This window comes from Chlorocebus sabaeus, chromosome X (assembly GCF_047675955.1).
Source record: "Chlorocebus sabaeus isolate Y175 chromosome X, mChlSab1.0.hap1, whole genome shotgun sequence".
NCBI lineage: Eukaryota > Metazoa > Chordata > Mammalia > Primates > Cercopithecidae > Chlorocebus > Chlorocebus sabaeus.
Window position 1 is genome coordinate 44,747,864 of NC_132933.1, and position 18,268 is coordinate 44,766,131.

Consider the following 18,268-nt stretch of genomic DNA (forward strand, 5'->3'; position numbering starts at 1 on the left):
CAGCTGCATCCATGTCCCTACAAAGGACACAAACTCATCCTTTTCTATGGCTGCATAGTATTCCATGATGTATATGTGCCACATTTTCTTAATCCAGTCTGTCACTGATGGACGTTTGGGTTGATTCCAAGTCTTTGCTATTGTGAATAATGCCGCAATAAACATACGTGTGCATGTGTCTTTATAGCAGCATGATTTATAATCCTTTGGGTATATACCCAGTAATGGGATGGCTGGGTCATATGGTATTTCTAGTTCTAGATCCTTGAGGAATCGCCATACTGTTTTCCATAATGGTTGAACTAGTTTACAATCCCACCAACAGTGTAAAAGTGTTCCTATTTCTCCACATCCTCTCCAGCACCTGTTGTTTCCTGACTTTTTAATGATTGCCATTCTAACTGGTGTGAGATGGTACCTCATTGTGGTTTTGATTTGCAATTCTCTGATGGCCAGTGATGATGAGCATTTTTTCATGTCTGTTGGCTGTATGAATGTCTTCTTTTGAGAACTGTCTGTTCATATCCTTTGCCCACTTTTTGATGGGGTTGTTTGTTTTTTTCTTGTAAATTTGTTTGAGTTCTTTGTAGGTTCTGGATATTAGCCCTTTGTCAGATGAGTAGATTGCAAAAATTTTCTCCCATTCTGTAGGTTGGGTGTTCACTCTGATGGTAGTTTCTTTTGCTGTGCAGAAGCTTTTTAGTTTAATTAGATCCCATTTGTCAATTTTGGCTTTTGCTGCCATTGCTTTTGGTGTTTTAGACATGAAGTCTTTGCCCATGCCTATGTCCTGAATGGTACTACCTAGGTTTTCCTCTAGGATTTTTATGGTATTAGGTCTAACATTTAAGTCTCTAATCCATCTTGAATTAATTTTCGTATAAGGAGTAAGGAAAGGATCCAGTTTCAGCTTTCTACTTATGGCTAGCCAATTTTCCCAGCACCATTTATTAAATAGGGAATCCTTTCCCCATTTCTTGTTTCTCTCAGGTTTGTCAAAGATCAGATGGCTATAGATGTGTGGTATTCTTTCTGAGGACTCTGTTCTGTTCCGTTGGTCTATATCTCTGTTTTGGTACCAGTACCATGCTGTTTTGGTTACTGTAGCCTTGTAGTATAGTTTGAAGTCAGGTAGCGTGATGCCTCCAGCTTTGTTCTTTTGACTTAGGATTGTCTTGGAGATGCGGGCTCTTTTTTGGTTCCATATGAACTTTAAAGCAGTTTTTTCCAATTCTGTGAAGAAACTCATTGGTAGCTTGATGGGGATGGCATTGAATCTATAAATAACCTTGGGCAGTATGGCCATTTTCACGATATTGATTCTTCCTATCCATGAGCATGGTATGTTCTTCCATTTGTTTGTGTCCTCTTTTATTTCACTGAGCAGTGGTTTGTAGTTCTCCTTGAAGAGGTCCTTAACATCCCTTGTAAGTTGGATTCCTAGGTATTTTATTCTCTTTGAAGCGATTGTGAATGGAAGTTCATTCATGATTTGGCTCTCTGTCTGTTACTGGTGTATAAGAATGCTTGTGATTCTTGCACATTAATTTTGTATCCTGAGACTCTGCTGAAGTTGCTTATCAGCTTAAGGAGATTTTGGACTGAGACAATAGGGTTTTCTAAATATACAATCATGTCATCTGCAAACAGGGACAATTTGACTTCTTCTTTTCCTAACTGAATCCCCTTGATTTCTTTCTCTTGCCTGATTGCCCTAGCCAGAACTTCCAACACTATGTTGAATAGGAGTGGTGAGAGAGGGCATCCCTGTCTTGTGCCAGTTTTCAAAGGGAATTTTTCCAGTTTTTGCCCATTCAGTATGATATTGGCTGTGGGTTTGTCATAAATAGCTCTTATTATTTTGAGGTAAGTTCCATCAATACCGAATTTATTGAGCGTTTTTAGCATGAAGGGCTGTTGAATTCTGTCAAAAGTCTTTTCTGCATCTGTTGAGATAATCATGTGGTTCTTGTCTTTGGTTCTGTTTATATGCTGGATTATGTTTATTGATATGCGAATGTTGAACCAGCCTTGCATCCCAGGGATGAAGCCTACTTGATCACGGTGGATAAGCTTTTTGATGTGCTGCTGAATCCGGTTTGCCAGTATTTTATTGAGGATTTTTGCATCGATGTTCATCAGGGATATTGGTCTAAAATTCTCTTTTTTTGTTGTGTCTCTGCCAGGCTTTGGTATCAGGATGATGTTGGCCTCATAAAATGAGTTAGGGAGGATTCCCTCTTTTTCTATTGATTGGAATAGTTTCAGAAGGAATGGGACCATCTCCTCCTTTTACCTCTGGTAGAATTCAACTGTAAATCCATCTGGTCCTGGACTTTTTTTGGTTGGTAGGTTATTAATTATTGCCTCAATTTCAGAGCCTGCTATTGGTCTATTCAGGGATTCAACTTCTTCCTGGTTTAGTCTTGGAAGAGTGTAAGGGTCCAGGAAATTATCCATTTCTTCTAGATTTTCTAGTTTATTTCGGTAGAGGTGTTTATAATATTCTCAGATGGTAGTTTGTATTTCTGTGGGGTCGGTGGTGATATCCCCTTTATCATTTTTTATTGCGTCTATTTGATTCTTCTCTCTTTTCTTCTTTATTAGTCTTGCTAGTGGTCTGTCAATTTTGTTGATCTTTTCAAAAAACCAACTCCTGGATTCATTGATTTTTTGGAGGGTTTTTGTGTCTCTATCTCCTTCAGTTCTGCTCTGATCTTAGTTATTTCTTGCCTTCTGCCAGCTTTTGAATGTGTTTGCTCTTGCTTCTCTAGTTCTTTTAATTGTGATGTTAGAGTGTCAATTTTAGATCTTTCCTGCTTTCTCTTGTGGGCATTTAGTGCTATAAATTTCCCTCTACACACTGCTTTAAATGTGTCCCAGGGATTCTGGTATGTTGTATCTTTGTTCTCATTGGTTTCAAAGAACATCTTTATTTCTGCCTTCATTTCGTTATGTACCCAGTAGTCATTCAGGAGCAGGTTATTCAGTTTCCATGTAGTTGAGTGGTTTTGATTGAGTTTCTTAGTCCTGAGTTCTAGTTTGATTGCACTGTGGTCTGAGAGACAGTTTGTTATAATTTCTGTTCTTGTACATTTGCTGAGGAGTGCTTTACTTCCAATTACGTGGTCAATTTTGGAATAAGTGTGATGTGGTGCTGAGAAGAATGTATATTCTGTTGATTTGGGGTGGAGAGTTCTATAGATGTCTATTAGGTCTGCTTGCTGCAGAGATGAGTTCAATTCCTGGATATCCTTGTTAACTTTCGTCTCGTTGATCTGTCTAATGTTGACAGTGGAGTGTTGAAATCTCCCATTATTATTGTATGGGAGTCTAAGTCTCTTTGTAAGTCTCAAAGGACTTGCTTTATGAATCTGGATGCTCCTGTATTGGGTGCATATATATTTAAGATAGTTATCTCTTCCTGTTGAATTGATCCCTTTACCATTATGTAATGGCCTTCTTTGTCTCTTTTGGTCTTTGATGGTTTAAAGTCTATTTTATCAGAGACTAGGATTGCAACCCCTGCTTTGTTTTGTTCTCCATTTGCTTGGTAAATCTTCCTCCATCCCTTTACTTTGAGCCTATGTATGTCTCTGCATGTGAGATGGGTCTCCTGAATACAGCAGACTGATGGGTCTTGACTCTTTATCCACTTTGCCAGTCTGTGTCTTTTAATTGGAGCATTTAGTCCATTTACATTTAAGGTTAAGATTGTTATGTGTGAACTTGATCCTGCCATTATGATATTAACTGGTTATTTTGCTCGTTAGTTGATGCAGTTTCTTCCTAGCCTCGATGGTCTTTACATTTTGGCATGTTTTTGCAATGGCTGGTACCGGTTGTTCCTTTCCACGTTTAGTGCTTCCTTCAGGGTCTCTTGTAAGGCAGGCCTGGTGTTGACAAAATCTCTAAGCATTTGCTTATCTGTAAAGGATTTTATTTCTCCTTCACTTATGAAACTTAGTTTGGCTGGATATGAAATTCTGGGTTGAAAATTCTTTTCTTTAAGAATGTTGAATATTGGCCCCCACTCTCTTCTGGCTTGTAGAGTTTCTGCCGAGAGATCTGCTGTTAGTCTGATGGGCTTTCCTTTGTGGGTATCCCGACCTTTCTCTCTGGCTGCCCTTAAGATTTTTTCCTTCATTTCAACTTTGGTGAATCTGGCAATTATGTGTCTTGGAGTTGCTCTTCTTGAGGAGTATCTTTGTGGCGTTCTCTGTATTTCCTGGATTTGAATGTTGACCTGCCCTACTAGGTTAGAGAAGTTCTCCTGGATGATATCCTGAAGAGTGTTTTCCAATTTGGTTCCATTTTCCCCCTCACTTTCAGGCACCCCAATCAGACGTAGATTTGGTCTTTTTACATAATCCCATACTTCTTGTAGGCTTTGTTCATTTCTTTTTCTTCTTTTTTTCTTTTGGTTTCTCTTCTCGCTTCATTTCATTCGTTTGATCCTCAGTCGCTGATACTCTTTCTTCCAGTTGATCAAGTCGGTTACTGAAGCTTGTGCATTTGTCACGTATTTCTCATGTCATGGTTTTCATCTCTTTCATTTCGTTTATGACCTTCTCTGCATTAATTACTCTAGCTATCAATTCTTCCACTTTTTTTTCAAGATTTTTAGTTTCTTTGCGCTGGGTACGTAATTCCTCCTTAAGTTCTGAGAAGTTTGACGGACTGAAGCCTTCTTCTCTCATCTCGTCAAAGTCATTCTCCGTCCAGCTTTGATCCATTGCTGGCGATGAGCTGCGCTCCTTTGCCGGGGGAGATGCGTTCTTATTTTTTGATTTTCCAGCTTTTCTGCCCTGCTTTTTCCCCATCTTTGTGGTTTTATCTGCCTCTGGTCTTTGATGATGGTGACGTACTGATGGGGTTTTGGTGTAGGTGTCCTTCCTATTTGATAGTTTTCCTTCTAACAGTCAGGACCCTCAGCTGTAGGTCTGTTGGAGATTGCTTGAGGTTCACTCCAGATCCTGTTTGCCTGGGTATCAGCAGCAGAGGCTGCAGAAGATAGAATATTGCTGAACAGTGAGTGTACCTGTCTGATTCTTGCTTTGGAAGCTTCCTCTCAGGGATGTACTCCACCCTGTGAGGTGTGGGGTGTCAGACTGCCCCTAGTGGGGGATGTCTCCTAGTTAGGCTACTCAGGGGACAGGGACCCACTTGAACAGGCAGATTTGTCCCTTCTCAGATCTCAACCTCCGTGTTGGGAGATCCACTGCTCTCTTCAAAGCTGTCAGACAGAGTCGTTTGCGTCTGCAGAGGTTTCTGCTGCTTTTGTTGTTGTTTAGCTGTGCCCTGTCCCCAGAGGTGGAGTCTACAGAGACAGGCAGGCTTCCTTGAGCTGCTGTGAGCTCCACCCAGTTCGAGCTTTCCAGCGGCTTTGTTTACCTACTTAAGCCTCAGCAATGGTGGGTGCCCCTCCCACAGCCTCGCTGCTGCCTTGTGGTTAGATCGCAGACTGCTGTGCTAGCAATGAGGGAGGCTCCGTGGGCGTAGGACCCTCCCGGCCAGGTGTGGGATGTAATCTCCTGGTGTGCCCGTTTGCTTAAAGCGCAGTATTGGGGTGGGAGTTACCCGATTTTCCAGGTGTTGTGTGTCTCAGTTCCCCTGGCTAGGAAAAGGGATTCCCTTCCCCCTTGCACTTCCCAGGTGAGGCGATGCCTTGCCCTGCTTCAGGTCTCGCTGGTCGGGCTGCAGCAGCTGACCAGCACCGATTGTCCGGCACTCCCTAGTGAGATGAACCCCGTACCTCAGTTGAAAATGCAGAAATCACCGGTCTTCTGTGTCGCTCGCGCTGGGAGTTGGAGACTGGAGCTGTTCCTATTCGGCCATCTTACTCCGCCCCCCCCCATGTGTCTTAATTCTAGTTTAAGAGGTTTAGCTTTCTTTTAAAAATGAATGGGTATTGAATTGTATTGACTGATTTTTCCGCATCTATTGGCCTGTTTTCTTTTACTCTGTCAATGTACTCAATCACAGTAACCTCAATCCATCCTTGCAATCTTGGAGTAAAATCTACTTGGTCATAATATCATATAATTTAATATGTTTCTGGATATTTAGGATTATTGCTTCTACATTCATAAAATAGACTTGGTTATTGCTAGTGTTATCTCCTTAGTTGTTTAGTATCAATGCTATTAAACTGACTTTTTTTGTTGTTATTTTATAGCATACCTTTTGCTTTTTTTGTTTTGGTGTTTTTCTTTTGTTTGTTTTTGTTTTTTTACTTTAAGTTCTAGGATACATGTGCAAAACTTGCATGTTTGTTACATATATATCCATGTGCCATGTTGGTGTGCTGCACCCATTAACTCATCATTTACATTAAGTATATCTCCTAATTCTATCCCTCCACCCTCACACCTCCTCCCACCTCACGACAGGCCCCAGTGTGTGACGATCCCCTTCCTGTTTTCCACAATGGTGGAACTACTTTACAGTCCCACCAACAGTGTAAAAGTGTTCCTATTTCTCCACATCCTCTCCAGTACCTGTTGTTTCCTGACTTTTTAATGATCACCATTCTAACGGGTGTGAGATGGTATCTCATTGTGGTTTTGATTTGCATTTCTCCGATGGCCAGTGATGATGAGCATTTTCTCATGTGTCTGTTGGCTACATAAATGTCTTCTTTTAAGAAGTGCCTGTTCATATCCTTTGCCCACTTTTTGATGGGGTTCTTTTTTTCATGTAAGTTTGTTTGAGTTCTTTGTAGATTCTGGATATTAGCCCTTTGTCAGATGGGTAGATTGCAAAACATGTCTCCCATTCTGCAGGCTGCCTGTTCAATCTGATGGTAGTTTCTTTTGCTGTGCAGAAGTTCTTTAGTTTAATTAGATCCCAGTTGTCTATTTTGGCTTTTGTTGCCATTGCCTTTGGTGTTTTAGACATGAAACCCTTGCCCATGCCTATGTCCTGAATGGTATTGCCTAGGTTTTCTTCTAGGGTTTCTATGGTTTTAGGTCTAACATTTAAGTCTTTAATCCATCTTGAATTAATTTTTGTATAAGGTGTAAGGAAGCGATCCAGTTTCAGCTTTCTACAAATGGCTAGCCAGTTTTCACAGCACTATTTATTAAATAGGGAATCCTTTCCCCATTTCTTGTTTCTCTCAGGTTTGTCAAAGATCAGATGCTTATAGATATGTAGTGTTATTTCTGAGGCCTCTTTTCTGTTCCATTGGTCTATATCTCTGTTTTGGTACCAGTACCATGCTGTTTTGGTTACTGTAGCCTTGCAGTATAGTTTGAAGTCAGGTAGTGTGATGCCTCCAGCTTTGTTCTTTTGGCTTAGGATTGTCTTGGCAATGCGGGCTCTTTTTTGGTTCCATATGAACTTTAAAGCAGTTTTTTCCAATTCTGTGAAGAAACTCATTGGTAGCTTGATGGGGATGGCATTGAATCTATAAATAACCTTGGGCAGTATGGCCTTTTTCACGATATTGATTCTTCCTATGCATGAGCATGGAATGTTCTTCCATTTGTTTGTGTCCTCTTTCATTTTGTTGAGCGTGGTTTGCAGTTCTCCTTGAAGAGCTCTTCACATCCCTTGTAAGTTGGATTCCTAGGTATTTTATTCTCTTTGAAGCAATTGTGAATGGGAGTTCACTCATGATTTGGCTCTCTGTTTGTCTGTTGATAGTGTATAAGAATGCTTGTGATTTTTACACATTGATTTTGTATCCTGAGACTTTGCTGAAGTTTCTTATCAGCTTAAGGAGATTTTGGGCTGAGACGATGGGGTTTTCTAAATATACAGTCATGTCATCTGCAAACAGGGACAATTTGACTTCCTCTTTTCCTAATTGAATACCCTTTATTTCTTCCTCCTGCCTGATTGCCCTGGCCAGAACTTCCAACACTATGTTGAATAGGAGTGGTGAGAGAGGGCATCCCTGTCTTGTGCCAGGTTTCAAAGGGAATGCTTCCAGTTTTTGCACATTCAGTATGATACTGGCTGTGGGTTTATCATAAATAGCTGTTATTATCTTGATATATGTTCCATCAATACCTAGTTTATTGAGTTTTTAGCAAGAAGGGCTGTTGAATTTTGTCAAAGGCCTTTTCTGCATCTATTCAGATAATCATGTGGTTTTTGTCTACGGTTCTGTTTATATGTTGAATTATGTTTATTGATTTGCATATGTTGAACCAGCCTTGCATCCCAGGGATGAAGCCCACTTGATCATGGTGGATAAGCTTTTTGATGTGCTACTGGATTTAGTTTGCCAGTATTTTATTGTGGATTTTTGCATCAATGTTCATCAGGGATATTGGTCTAAAATTCTCTTTTTTTCTTGTGTCTCTGCCAGGCTTTGGTATCTGGATGGTGCTGGCTTCATAAAATGAGTTAGGGAGGATTCCCTCTTTTTCTATTGATTGGAATAGCTCCTCCATGTAACTCTGGTAGAATTCGGCTGTGAATCCGTCTGGTCCTGGACTTTTTTTGGTTGGTAGGCTATTAATTATTGCCTCAATTTCAGAGCTTGTTATGGGTCTATTCAGGGATTCAACTTTTTCCTGGTTTAGTCTTGGGAGGGTGTATGTGTCCAGGAATTTATCCATTTCTTCTAGATTATCTAGTTTATTTCCATAGAGGTGTTTATAGTACTCTCTGATAGCAGTTTGTATTTCTGTGGGATCGGTGGTGATATCCCCTTTATCATTTTTTATTGCATCTATTTGATTCTTCTCTCTTTTCTTCGTTATTAGTCTTGCTAGCGGTCTATCAATTTTGCTGATCTTTTCAAAAAACCAGCTCCTGGATTCATTGATTTTTTTGGAGGGTTTTTTGTGTCTCTATCATAGTTCTATTCTGATCTTAGTTATTTCTTGCCTTCTGCCAGCTTTTGAATGTGTTTGCTCTTGCTTCTCTAGTTCTTTTCACTGTGATGTTAGGGTGTCAATTTTAGGTCTTTCCTGCTTTCTCTTGTGGGCATTTAGTGCTATAAATTTCCTTCTACACACTGCTTTAAATGTGTCCCAGAGATTCTGATATGTTGTATCTTTGTTCTCGTTGGTTTCAAAGAACATCTTTATTTCTGCCTTCATTTCGTTATGTACCCAGTATTCATTCAGGAGCAGATTGTTCAATTTCCATGTATTTGAGCAGTTTTGATTGAGTTTCTTAGTCCTGAGTTCTAGTTTGATTGCACTGTGGTCTGAGCGACAGTTTGTTATAATTTCTGTTCTTGTACATTTGCTGAGGAGTGCTTTACTTCCAACTATGTAGTCAATTTTGGAATAGGTGTGATGTGGTGCTGAAAAGAATGTATATTCTGTTGATTTGGGGTGGAGAGTTCTGTAGATGTCTATTAGGTCCATTTGGTGCAGAGCTGAGTTCAATTCCTGCATATCCTTTTTAACTTTCTGTCTCCTTGATCTGTCTAATGTTGACAGTGGGGTGTTAAAGTCTCCCACTATTATTGTATGGGAGTCTAAGTCTCTTTGTAGGTATCTAAGGACTTGCTTTATGAATCTGGGTGCTCCTGTGTTGGGTGCATATATATTTAGGATAGTTAGCTCTTCTTGTTGAATTGATCTCTTTACCATTATATAATGGCCTTCTTTGTCTCTTTTGATCTTTGTTGGTTTAAAGTCTGTTTTATCAGAGACTAGGATTGCAACCCCTGACTTTTTTTGTTTTCCATTTTCTTGGTAGATATTCTTCCATCCCTTTATTTTGAGCCTATGTGTCTCTGCACGTGAGATGGGTCTCCTGAATACAGCACACTGATGGGTCTTGACTCTATCCAGTTTGCCAGTCTGTGTCTTTTAATTGGAGCATTTAGCCCATTTACATTTACATTTAAGGTTAATATTGTTATGTGTGAATTTAATCCTGTCATTATGATGTTAGCTGGTTATTTTGCTCGTTAGTTGCTGCAGTCTCTTCGTAGCATCGATGGTCTTTAAAATTTGGCATGTTTTTGCAGTGGCTGGTACTGGTTTTGTCACCAACTTTATTTTTTTTAATGTCCTGAAAATAGTTTAAAATTTAGGAATTATCTGCTTTTTGACAGCTTGGTAGAATTCGTTTGTAAAATGATAAAACCACCCATACAACCAATGCATTTTCATGGAGATATCTAACATTTTAAAATATTCTATGGTAATTGATCTACTGAGGTTTCCTACTTTCTCAAAACATTTTTAATTAATTTGTTTCCTGTTTCATGATAAATTTATATTTTTTCCAAATTTAAAATATTTTAACACATTTATAATTTTCTTGTAATTTAAAATTTGATTTTTATAATGATGATCTTTTTCTTTACTGATTATATTTGTGCCTTTTTTCATTTTTATCTTGATTGTATTTGCAAACTTGTTAATTTCAAACTCTTCTCACTCAAAATATCTTTTATTTTTCTCTATTCAATTACATTTTTAGTTTGTTTTCTATTTATTAATTTTTATTTTTATCTTTATCAAGCTTTTCCTTCTGTTTGCATTTCTTTCTTTTTTCAAAAACTTAAGTCATTTCGTTTTAGTCTTTCTGATTTTGTGAGAAAAGTACTGATTTCGCTATATTAATGAGTTTTGATATGAGGTGCTTTCATTGTTGTTTAGCATTCGGTAGTCTGTCATTTCCTTTTGTTTCTTTTTTATGTCTAGAAATATTTATATTTTTTCTTAATATACAATTGTAAACATTTTTGGTGATTTTGTTGTAAATTTGTTATTTTATTTCACTGTGATCACAGAGAATGACATGCATGTAATTTTTAAATATTTCTTTATGTTCTAATAGAATGAATTTCTTTAAATATTCCATGTATGTTTAAAAAGAATGCATATTCTCTGCTGCACACAAAGTATTTCTCTTTCCCCCATATATACAGCTCAATTGTGTTGCTCAAATCATTTATAACCTTATTTTTCACCTACTTGATATGTTGGGGATTTGTCAATTTATTTCCCATACACTATCAGTTTTCACTTTAAACATTCAAAGCTATATTGTTAGATACATATTCATAAATTTTAAATCATTGTGATATGATTTATCTATTTATCCATATGAAATGTCTCTCTTTTATTTTAGATTCAGGAAGTACATACGCAGCTTTGTTAGTAATACAGGGGCATATTGCATGATGGTGGCATTTAGGCTTCCAGTGAATTCATCACTCAAATAGTGACTAGTGACTATGTACCCAATAAGTAGCTTTTCAATCTCCCCAACTTTTGGAGCCTCCTATGTCTATTGTTTCCATCTTTATGTCCATGCATACCTATTGTTTATCTCCCACTTCTAAGTGAAGACAGATGGTATTTGGTTTTCTATTTCTGAGTTATTTCACTTAGGGTAATGGCCTTCATCTGCATTCATGTTGCTGCAAAGGACATGATTTCATTGTTTGTATGGCTGCATATTCTTCCATAGTGCATATGTACCACATTTTCTTTATCCAATCCACTTCTGATGAACACTTAGGATGATTCCATGACTTTGCTATGATGAATACTGCTGCAATGAACATATGAGTGCACGTGTCTTTTTGTAGAATGATTTCCTTTGGGTAGATACCCAGTAGTGCGACTGCTGGGTGGAATGCTATTTCTACTTGTAGTTCTTTGAGAAATCTCTAAACTGCTTTCCACAGTAGTTGAACTAATTTAAATTCCCACCAACAATATATAACTATGACCTCCACATTCTTGCCCAAATTTGTTATTTTATGCCTTTTTAATAATAGCCATTCTAACGTTTGAGTTAGTATCTCATTGTGGTTTGACTTTGCATTTATTTGCTGATTAGCGATGTTAAGCATTTTTTTCATGTTTGTTGGCCACATGTATGTCTTATTTTAAGAAGCGTTCTGTTCATGTCTTTTGCCCAGTTTTTAATGGGGTTATTTTTTTCTCTTATTGATTTGTTCAAGTTCCTTATATTAATAGATTCTGGATACTAGTCCTTTGCCAGATGCATAGTTTACAAATATTTTCACCAATTCTGTAGGCTATTTACTCCATTGATTTGTTCAGCTGTGCAGAAGCTCTTTAGTTTAATTAAGTCCCAATTGTATATTTTTGTTTTGGTTGCATTTACTTTTGAAGTCTTAGTCATAATCTTTGCCTAGGTCAATGTCCAGAAGAGTTTTTCCTGCATTTTCTTCCAGAATTTTTATAGTTTCAAGTTTTGCATTTAATTATATTTCATACTATATTAGAACTGCTAAACCAGTTTTATGTATAGCATTTGCCCAATATATATTGCATTATTTTCAGATTATATCTGTCACTTTGCTTTAGATATGTCTACTACGCACTATATATAGGTATTTTTAATTTCAATTTTAGTCAGTGTCTTTTAATCAGTGTTTAGTTCTTTCAAATTTGTTGGAGTTACTGACTTATATTTAACTTCTTCTTGTCATCTTATATTTTATTTTCTATTTGCCCAGATTTGTCTTTATTTTGCCCCAATCCTAACTTACACGATATAAGAGATTTTTAGTCATTTTCTTTCTTCAATTGGTGTGTAAGTTATACATTTTATTTCTATTCTTCTCTAGTGGCTACTATTAATATTTCAACCTATGTACTTAAACCTATATATTTCTAAAAATTTATACAGTTAACAAGATTTATATTATCTTTCCCTAACGAGACAAAACACTTCTCTTTATTCTCTCTGCATCTACACATCACAGGTTAATAATGTTTACAATTATAGCTCCAAGTTGTTACTTAAAACACCTTTTTAAAAAATGACCAGTACTGATTTAGACTTAATATGCTTTACTAATATATTTTCTAAGCTTTGGTTCTTGCATCCTACCGCTATTCTCATTTTATCCAGAATTCCTTTTTTTCTTTTTGGAGTAAAACCTCCAGTAACTATTTCAGAGATAGTCTGAAGGTGTTAACTTCCTATGTATCTCATCTTCACATTAGGATGATAGTTTAGTATAACACAGGATCCCTCATTCATAGTAATTTGTCCTTATCACTTTGAAAATGTGCTCCATTATCATCCTCTGACTCTGCTTTGTAGGTGATCGGCTTTTTGTTCTCAAATAGTTTTTAAGTGCTTCTTTTTATCCCTGAATTCTGAAATATCCCTACAATGTGTCCAGTTATGGGCCTTTGCATTACTATTATTTTACTCTTGCTTAGTGCTTCATGAGCTTTTCCATAGTGATGTATGTGTTTTTTAATAGATGGAAGTTCTCAGCCATTATTTTTTTCAAATGCTGGCTCTTGTCCCATTCTTTCCTCCTTGACCTCCCTCATGAGATAATTTTGGAGCGTCTAAGTTTATCCTTTATACCTCTTAACTTTTCATTCATACTTCCCAACTCCTTATCTCTTTTACTGCATCCTGAGGTAATTCTTTATTTCAATTTTCCAGATACAGTATGTATTTAGTTCACTATCTTGAGATTAGGAATCTGAAGTTCACATTTAGAGCATAACGGAACCAAATTTATTTTCTTTCTCTTGGGAAAGATCACTATCACTCATCTCATCATTTTGTATTTCATTAGCCACATATTTTTGAAGGAAAAGGAATAATAATTTATTGAATATGTATGTGTGCCAGGCACTGTACCACATACATCTGGAAATTTTACATACATCACTATTATTACCCTATGTCAGAGAACATCCAAATAAACATTCTAGATAAGGGCAGTACTCAATTTGTGGCCAAATTAGAAATGTTCCACTATGCTGTGTGTTTTCAAAGGCAATAATATAAAACTCAGTATTGAGCTCTAAGATTTTATTTTATAACAAAATCACCATGGGGATTTCTAGTTAGGTGTTCCTGAAATTTTAGGTGGATAATGCTGCTTGCCATTTTTATACAGGAAATCTTGCAAAACTAGGCATTACTTGGGGAGAATATCCTTCCCTATTAGCATGAAAAGTGTGATGATTTGCCTATTAAATCTCAGAATTGTTTGGCGTAATATAGTAATAATAAAATGTACCCCAGTTAATATGGCTATCATCAAAAAGACAAAAAATAACAGAATGCCGCAAGGATGCAGAGAAGAGAGAACTCATACACTGTTGGTGGGAATGTAAATTAATGCAACCATTATGAAAAAAAGTATGGAGGTTCTTCAAAAAACTAAAAATAGAACTACCATATGTTCCAGCAATCTCACGTCTGGGTATATATCCAAAAGAAAATAAATTAGTAATTCAAAGAGATATCTGCACTCCCATGTTTATTGCAGCACTATTCATAATAGCCAAGATATGAAATCAACCTGAATGTTCATCAGTGGATGAACAGATAAAGGAAATGTAGTATAAATACACAATGGAATATTATTCGGCCATAAAAGAACGAAATTCTGTCATTTTCAGCAATATGGATGAACCTGAAGGACATTATGTTAAGTGAAATAAGCCAGGCACGGAAAGGCAAATACAAATGCATGTTCTCATTCTTATGTAGGAGGTTAAGAAAAAAGTTGATCTCATGGAGGTAGAGAGAATGATGGTTACCAGGGGCTGGGAAGGGTCGGGAGCAATGAAGAAAGGTTGGTTAATGAGTACAAACATACAGTTAGATAGAAGCAGTAAGTTTCAGTGTTTCATAGCACAGTAGATTCACAACAGTTAACAACTTATTGTATACTTCAAAACAGCTAGAAGAGAAGATTTTGAATGTTCCCAACATAAAGAAAACATAAATACTCGAGGTAACGGATATTCTAGTTACCTTGATTTGATCACCATACGTTGTACCTACGTATTAAAATATCACATGTATCCCATAAATATGTACAATTATGTATCAATAAAAAATAAAATGTAGAAACGGGAATTTTAGGATTAAAGGACACTATTCACTTGGACTTTTTTAAAGCACAAGTGAGTAATATGGTGAGAGAAGGTATAGTGAGATTTGGGAAGTACCTGTCAATTAAAAAGGATTTGTGTCTTCTACTTCCATGCTTACCATGGAACTGATCTGATAAAAAGTATACATGGATTAGTAAGCATGCTATAAGCATAAGGCCATAAATGCAATCTCATTTACCTGGAGGTCCAGGAAGGCCAGGTGGGCCCTGTATTCCAGGAAATCCTCGCTCTCCTTTTTCTCCGGGCAAGCCAGGCAACCCAATGTTTCCTTTTTCTCCTATAGTTATACCAGTCCCAGGTCTAGGAATTACCTTTATTACAAAAGAAAAAAATAAATAAATAAATGCAAAGAAGAAAAGCCTTGTTCTCCTGAAAATACTATGGGAGGTACATATGATTGCAATGTCATCATTTTCACATAGTTTATGAATCACATTCCGTATCGCTCCCATCCTCCAACTGATTAGAAAATGTCCAATACAAGTCACAACATTACCATGTTCCTGAGCCCAAGGCGTATAAAACTAAAAGTATTTTTGATGTCTCTTCTCCTATAATTCACATTCAATTAATTCCAGTCTCCTAAGCCTGACAATTCTTTACAGAAAACAATACAATTAGAAAATGTCCAATACAAGTCACAACATTACCATGTTCCTGAGCCCAAGGCGTATAAAACTAAAAGTATTTTTGATGTCTCTTCTCCTATAATTCACATTCAATTAATTCCAGTCTCCTAAGCCTGACAATTCTTTACAGAAAACATCTCTCCAATTTGCCCCCTTGATTCCTGTTGCCACAACTGTATCATCAACTCACACTTAGAGTAACAGAAGCACCTCTGATCTTGTCCCTTGAATTCCAATCTATTGTTAGGATATGCTTCCTCAAAAACCATTTGTGTGCGTGTGTTAACTATTCTGCTTAAGGACTCAAAATTGCTCACTACTTTTTACTACAAGTGCTGCTACTTTTAATCTTGAACTGTAAGTCACTTTTCACTTCCAATACCTCTCTCACCTATTTAATCTCCTATTATGTCTTACAATAAAGTTTTATTATAGTGAAGTCTGTCTGATTCTAATCATTTCATTCAACTTGCACATTCTTGTCTATGTCTTTGCATATTCCATTCCAAACATGTGTAATGCCTTTCCCCAATCTTTCCCTTTATTAATCCACATTTATTTCTTCCTTTAAAAAAGAACTCCCCCATAAATATATATACCTACTATATACCAAAAGAAATTTAAAAATAAAACCCATCTTTTCTTTATTGATTAAACCCAACTAATTAATCATTCCTTTTTACTCTGTATTCTTGTAACTCAAGTATTTTCTAAAAAACTTAGTATTAAATAAATTAAATATTTAAAAATTCTTCTTATAGACCTATAAAGGTAAATGAACATCAGATTTAAGAGACTGCCAGTCTGATGTACAAATTAACACCTAGTAGCAGTATGATATTTCATCCTGTCGAAATTGGATGGATATAAAAAACATTCACACAAAAGGAGACAAAAAGTTGTGGGACTTAGGATTGGAATAGTGATTCAAAAGGAAACTGGGCTGCTAAATAGGACTGTACTCTCAAAATTTCCATTTCTTCTGATACATATTAAAATTTTATCTTCTCATTTTATAAAGAGATTATTTCCTAGAGGAGTGAAGCTGATTTTAAAATGAAAGTGAATAAAAAAAATCTAAGATCTTCTTTCAGCATATCCTCATTAGATTTAGTACAGTCCTAAGTATTAATAACTGAGACTCACTATGGATAATAAGAATTAAATTAATGTTACTAACATGTCTGGACACATAAGTTTTCCAACATTCGCACTGTTGTGGCTTCAATGCAGTTTGAAGTCAAGAGTCTTACTAAATTTCAACCAAAGAAAAACCAATATGTTAAACCTCAGCAACGATATTTTATTCCTAATAAGACTGGAAGTACAGTTGACTTAAATTTCATAGTGAACACAAACATGACAGAAAATCTGTAGCTCCCCCACTCCCAATTATTCTTTCATAAAGCAGCTTCCTACGTGCATTATTAAAAGTCCCTCGAAAGCACACACTCAGGAAAGAAAGAGGTGTGAATCAGACAATTACAAATTTAGAAAACCCATTAAGACCAAATCTATCTTCTCCTGAGCTCTGCAGGGGAAAGGACCAAAACCCCACCCCACCCCAACTTCCCCAAGTTTTGTTTTGTTGTTGTTTTCACTGAACCTTTGTAAGCAACACTTGCACCACCTGCTGGTTGCTTGAGAAGTGATCTGGCAATCATGAAGTAAAACAACCCAAAGCCATAATTTTAGACCTTTACCATGCAGAAGTAATGCATAGGCAGAACAAAACAAGACCTTGAGGTCAACGTTACTGAAGTTTTTAGATATAAAGACTTTTAAGCCAGTAGAAATTGATAATGACTTGAAATTTTCTGTTCTATGAAGAAAAAGTAGGGAGTATGCAATTAAGGCACAAAAATGATAATGCATTAATAAATTTTGATAAATGAATACTAAAAAAAAACTTACAAGTCCAGGAGGTCCAGGTGGGCCAATGTCACCTTTTTGGCCCTGTTCAATTCAATTGTAAATAGGTTAGTAAAATTCACATGAAAACATCAATTTCCTCAAGAATATAAGAGAAACTTTTCAAAAAGACCCAGAAATCAATCATAAAATACCTCAAATGAGAAATGCAACATGAAGTAATGAAACAATTCTGAGCTAAGCCTAACCTGTGATGTTGTCTCAGATTTACTAGCTATATAATATTGACCAAGTTAATTAACTTCTCCAGTTTATATACAAAGAATAAAGATTTTTGGACCAGAGTTTTAAGGTATTTCTAGTTGTAATGTTTTTTGATTTTTAAGATTCCTATTTTTAGCCAACTACAAATACTCTATAAAGAAGATAATAGAAAAAAATGGTAGCACTAGAATCAGTGAAAAACTTACATTTTTTTTTTTTACATTTAGCCATATTTCTCCTCATAAAGCTAGGCAAGGACATAAATGTAGTGTCATTTCTACTAGTGACAGATATTTCAGATGCGATGGACTTAACTATCATCAATAATAGCTAGTAACTCTGAATTGCTTTTGTGAGCTTGCTCTTGGAAGCTAATGAAAGACAAGTTGAGATAGAACTTTTATTGTTGATTAGTAGCTATAACAGCATGGAAAAAACACAATATTCAATATTCAAATGTTACTCTACTACTGGCCAAGACACAAGGATGGTCTTTTCCATACTTCTATTCTGACTCTAGTCTTGTTCATAGAAGTCATCCATCTATATACAAATACTACTTGACAAAAAATCATTTTATCTGAGTATTTCCTACCTCCCTTTATGCTAATTGTGCCTTTTAAGCCATGCTAGAACTTGGACCTAATTTAGAAATAAACCACC

General features: G+C 36.5%; 1 protein-coding gene across 6 annotated transcripts in view; it reads right to left on the reverse strand.

Moving 5' to 3' along the window:
• COL4A5 (collagen type IV alpha 5 chain) overlaps nucleotides 1–18,268 on the reverse strand; it is a 280,778-nt gene that overhangs the window by 111,641 nt on the left and 150,869 nt on the right. For all 6 annotated transcript variants that reach the window (XR_012091918.1, XM_073013468.1, XM_007992530.3 and 3 more), the window contains exons 19-20: nucleotides 17,384–17,425; nucleotides 15,019–15,151 (exon numbers count right to left, since the gene is read on the reverse strand). Coding sequence is in view for 5 of the 6 variants with exons in the window: in XM_073013468.1 (XP_072869569.1) it covers nucleotides 15,019–15,151; nucleotides 17,384–17,425 (175 nt within the window). In the remaining variant the exon portion in view is untranslated. The remainder of the gene's footprint in view (nucleotides 1–15,018; nucleotides 15,152–17,383; nucleotides 17,426–18,268) is intronic.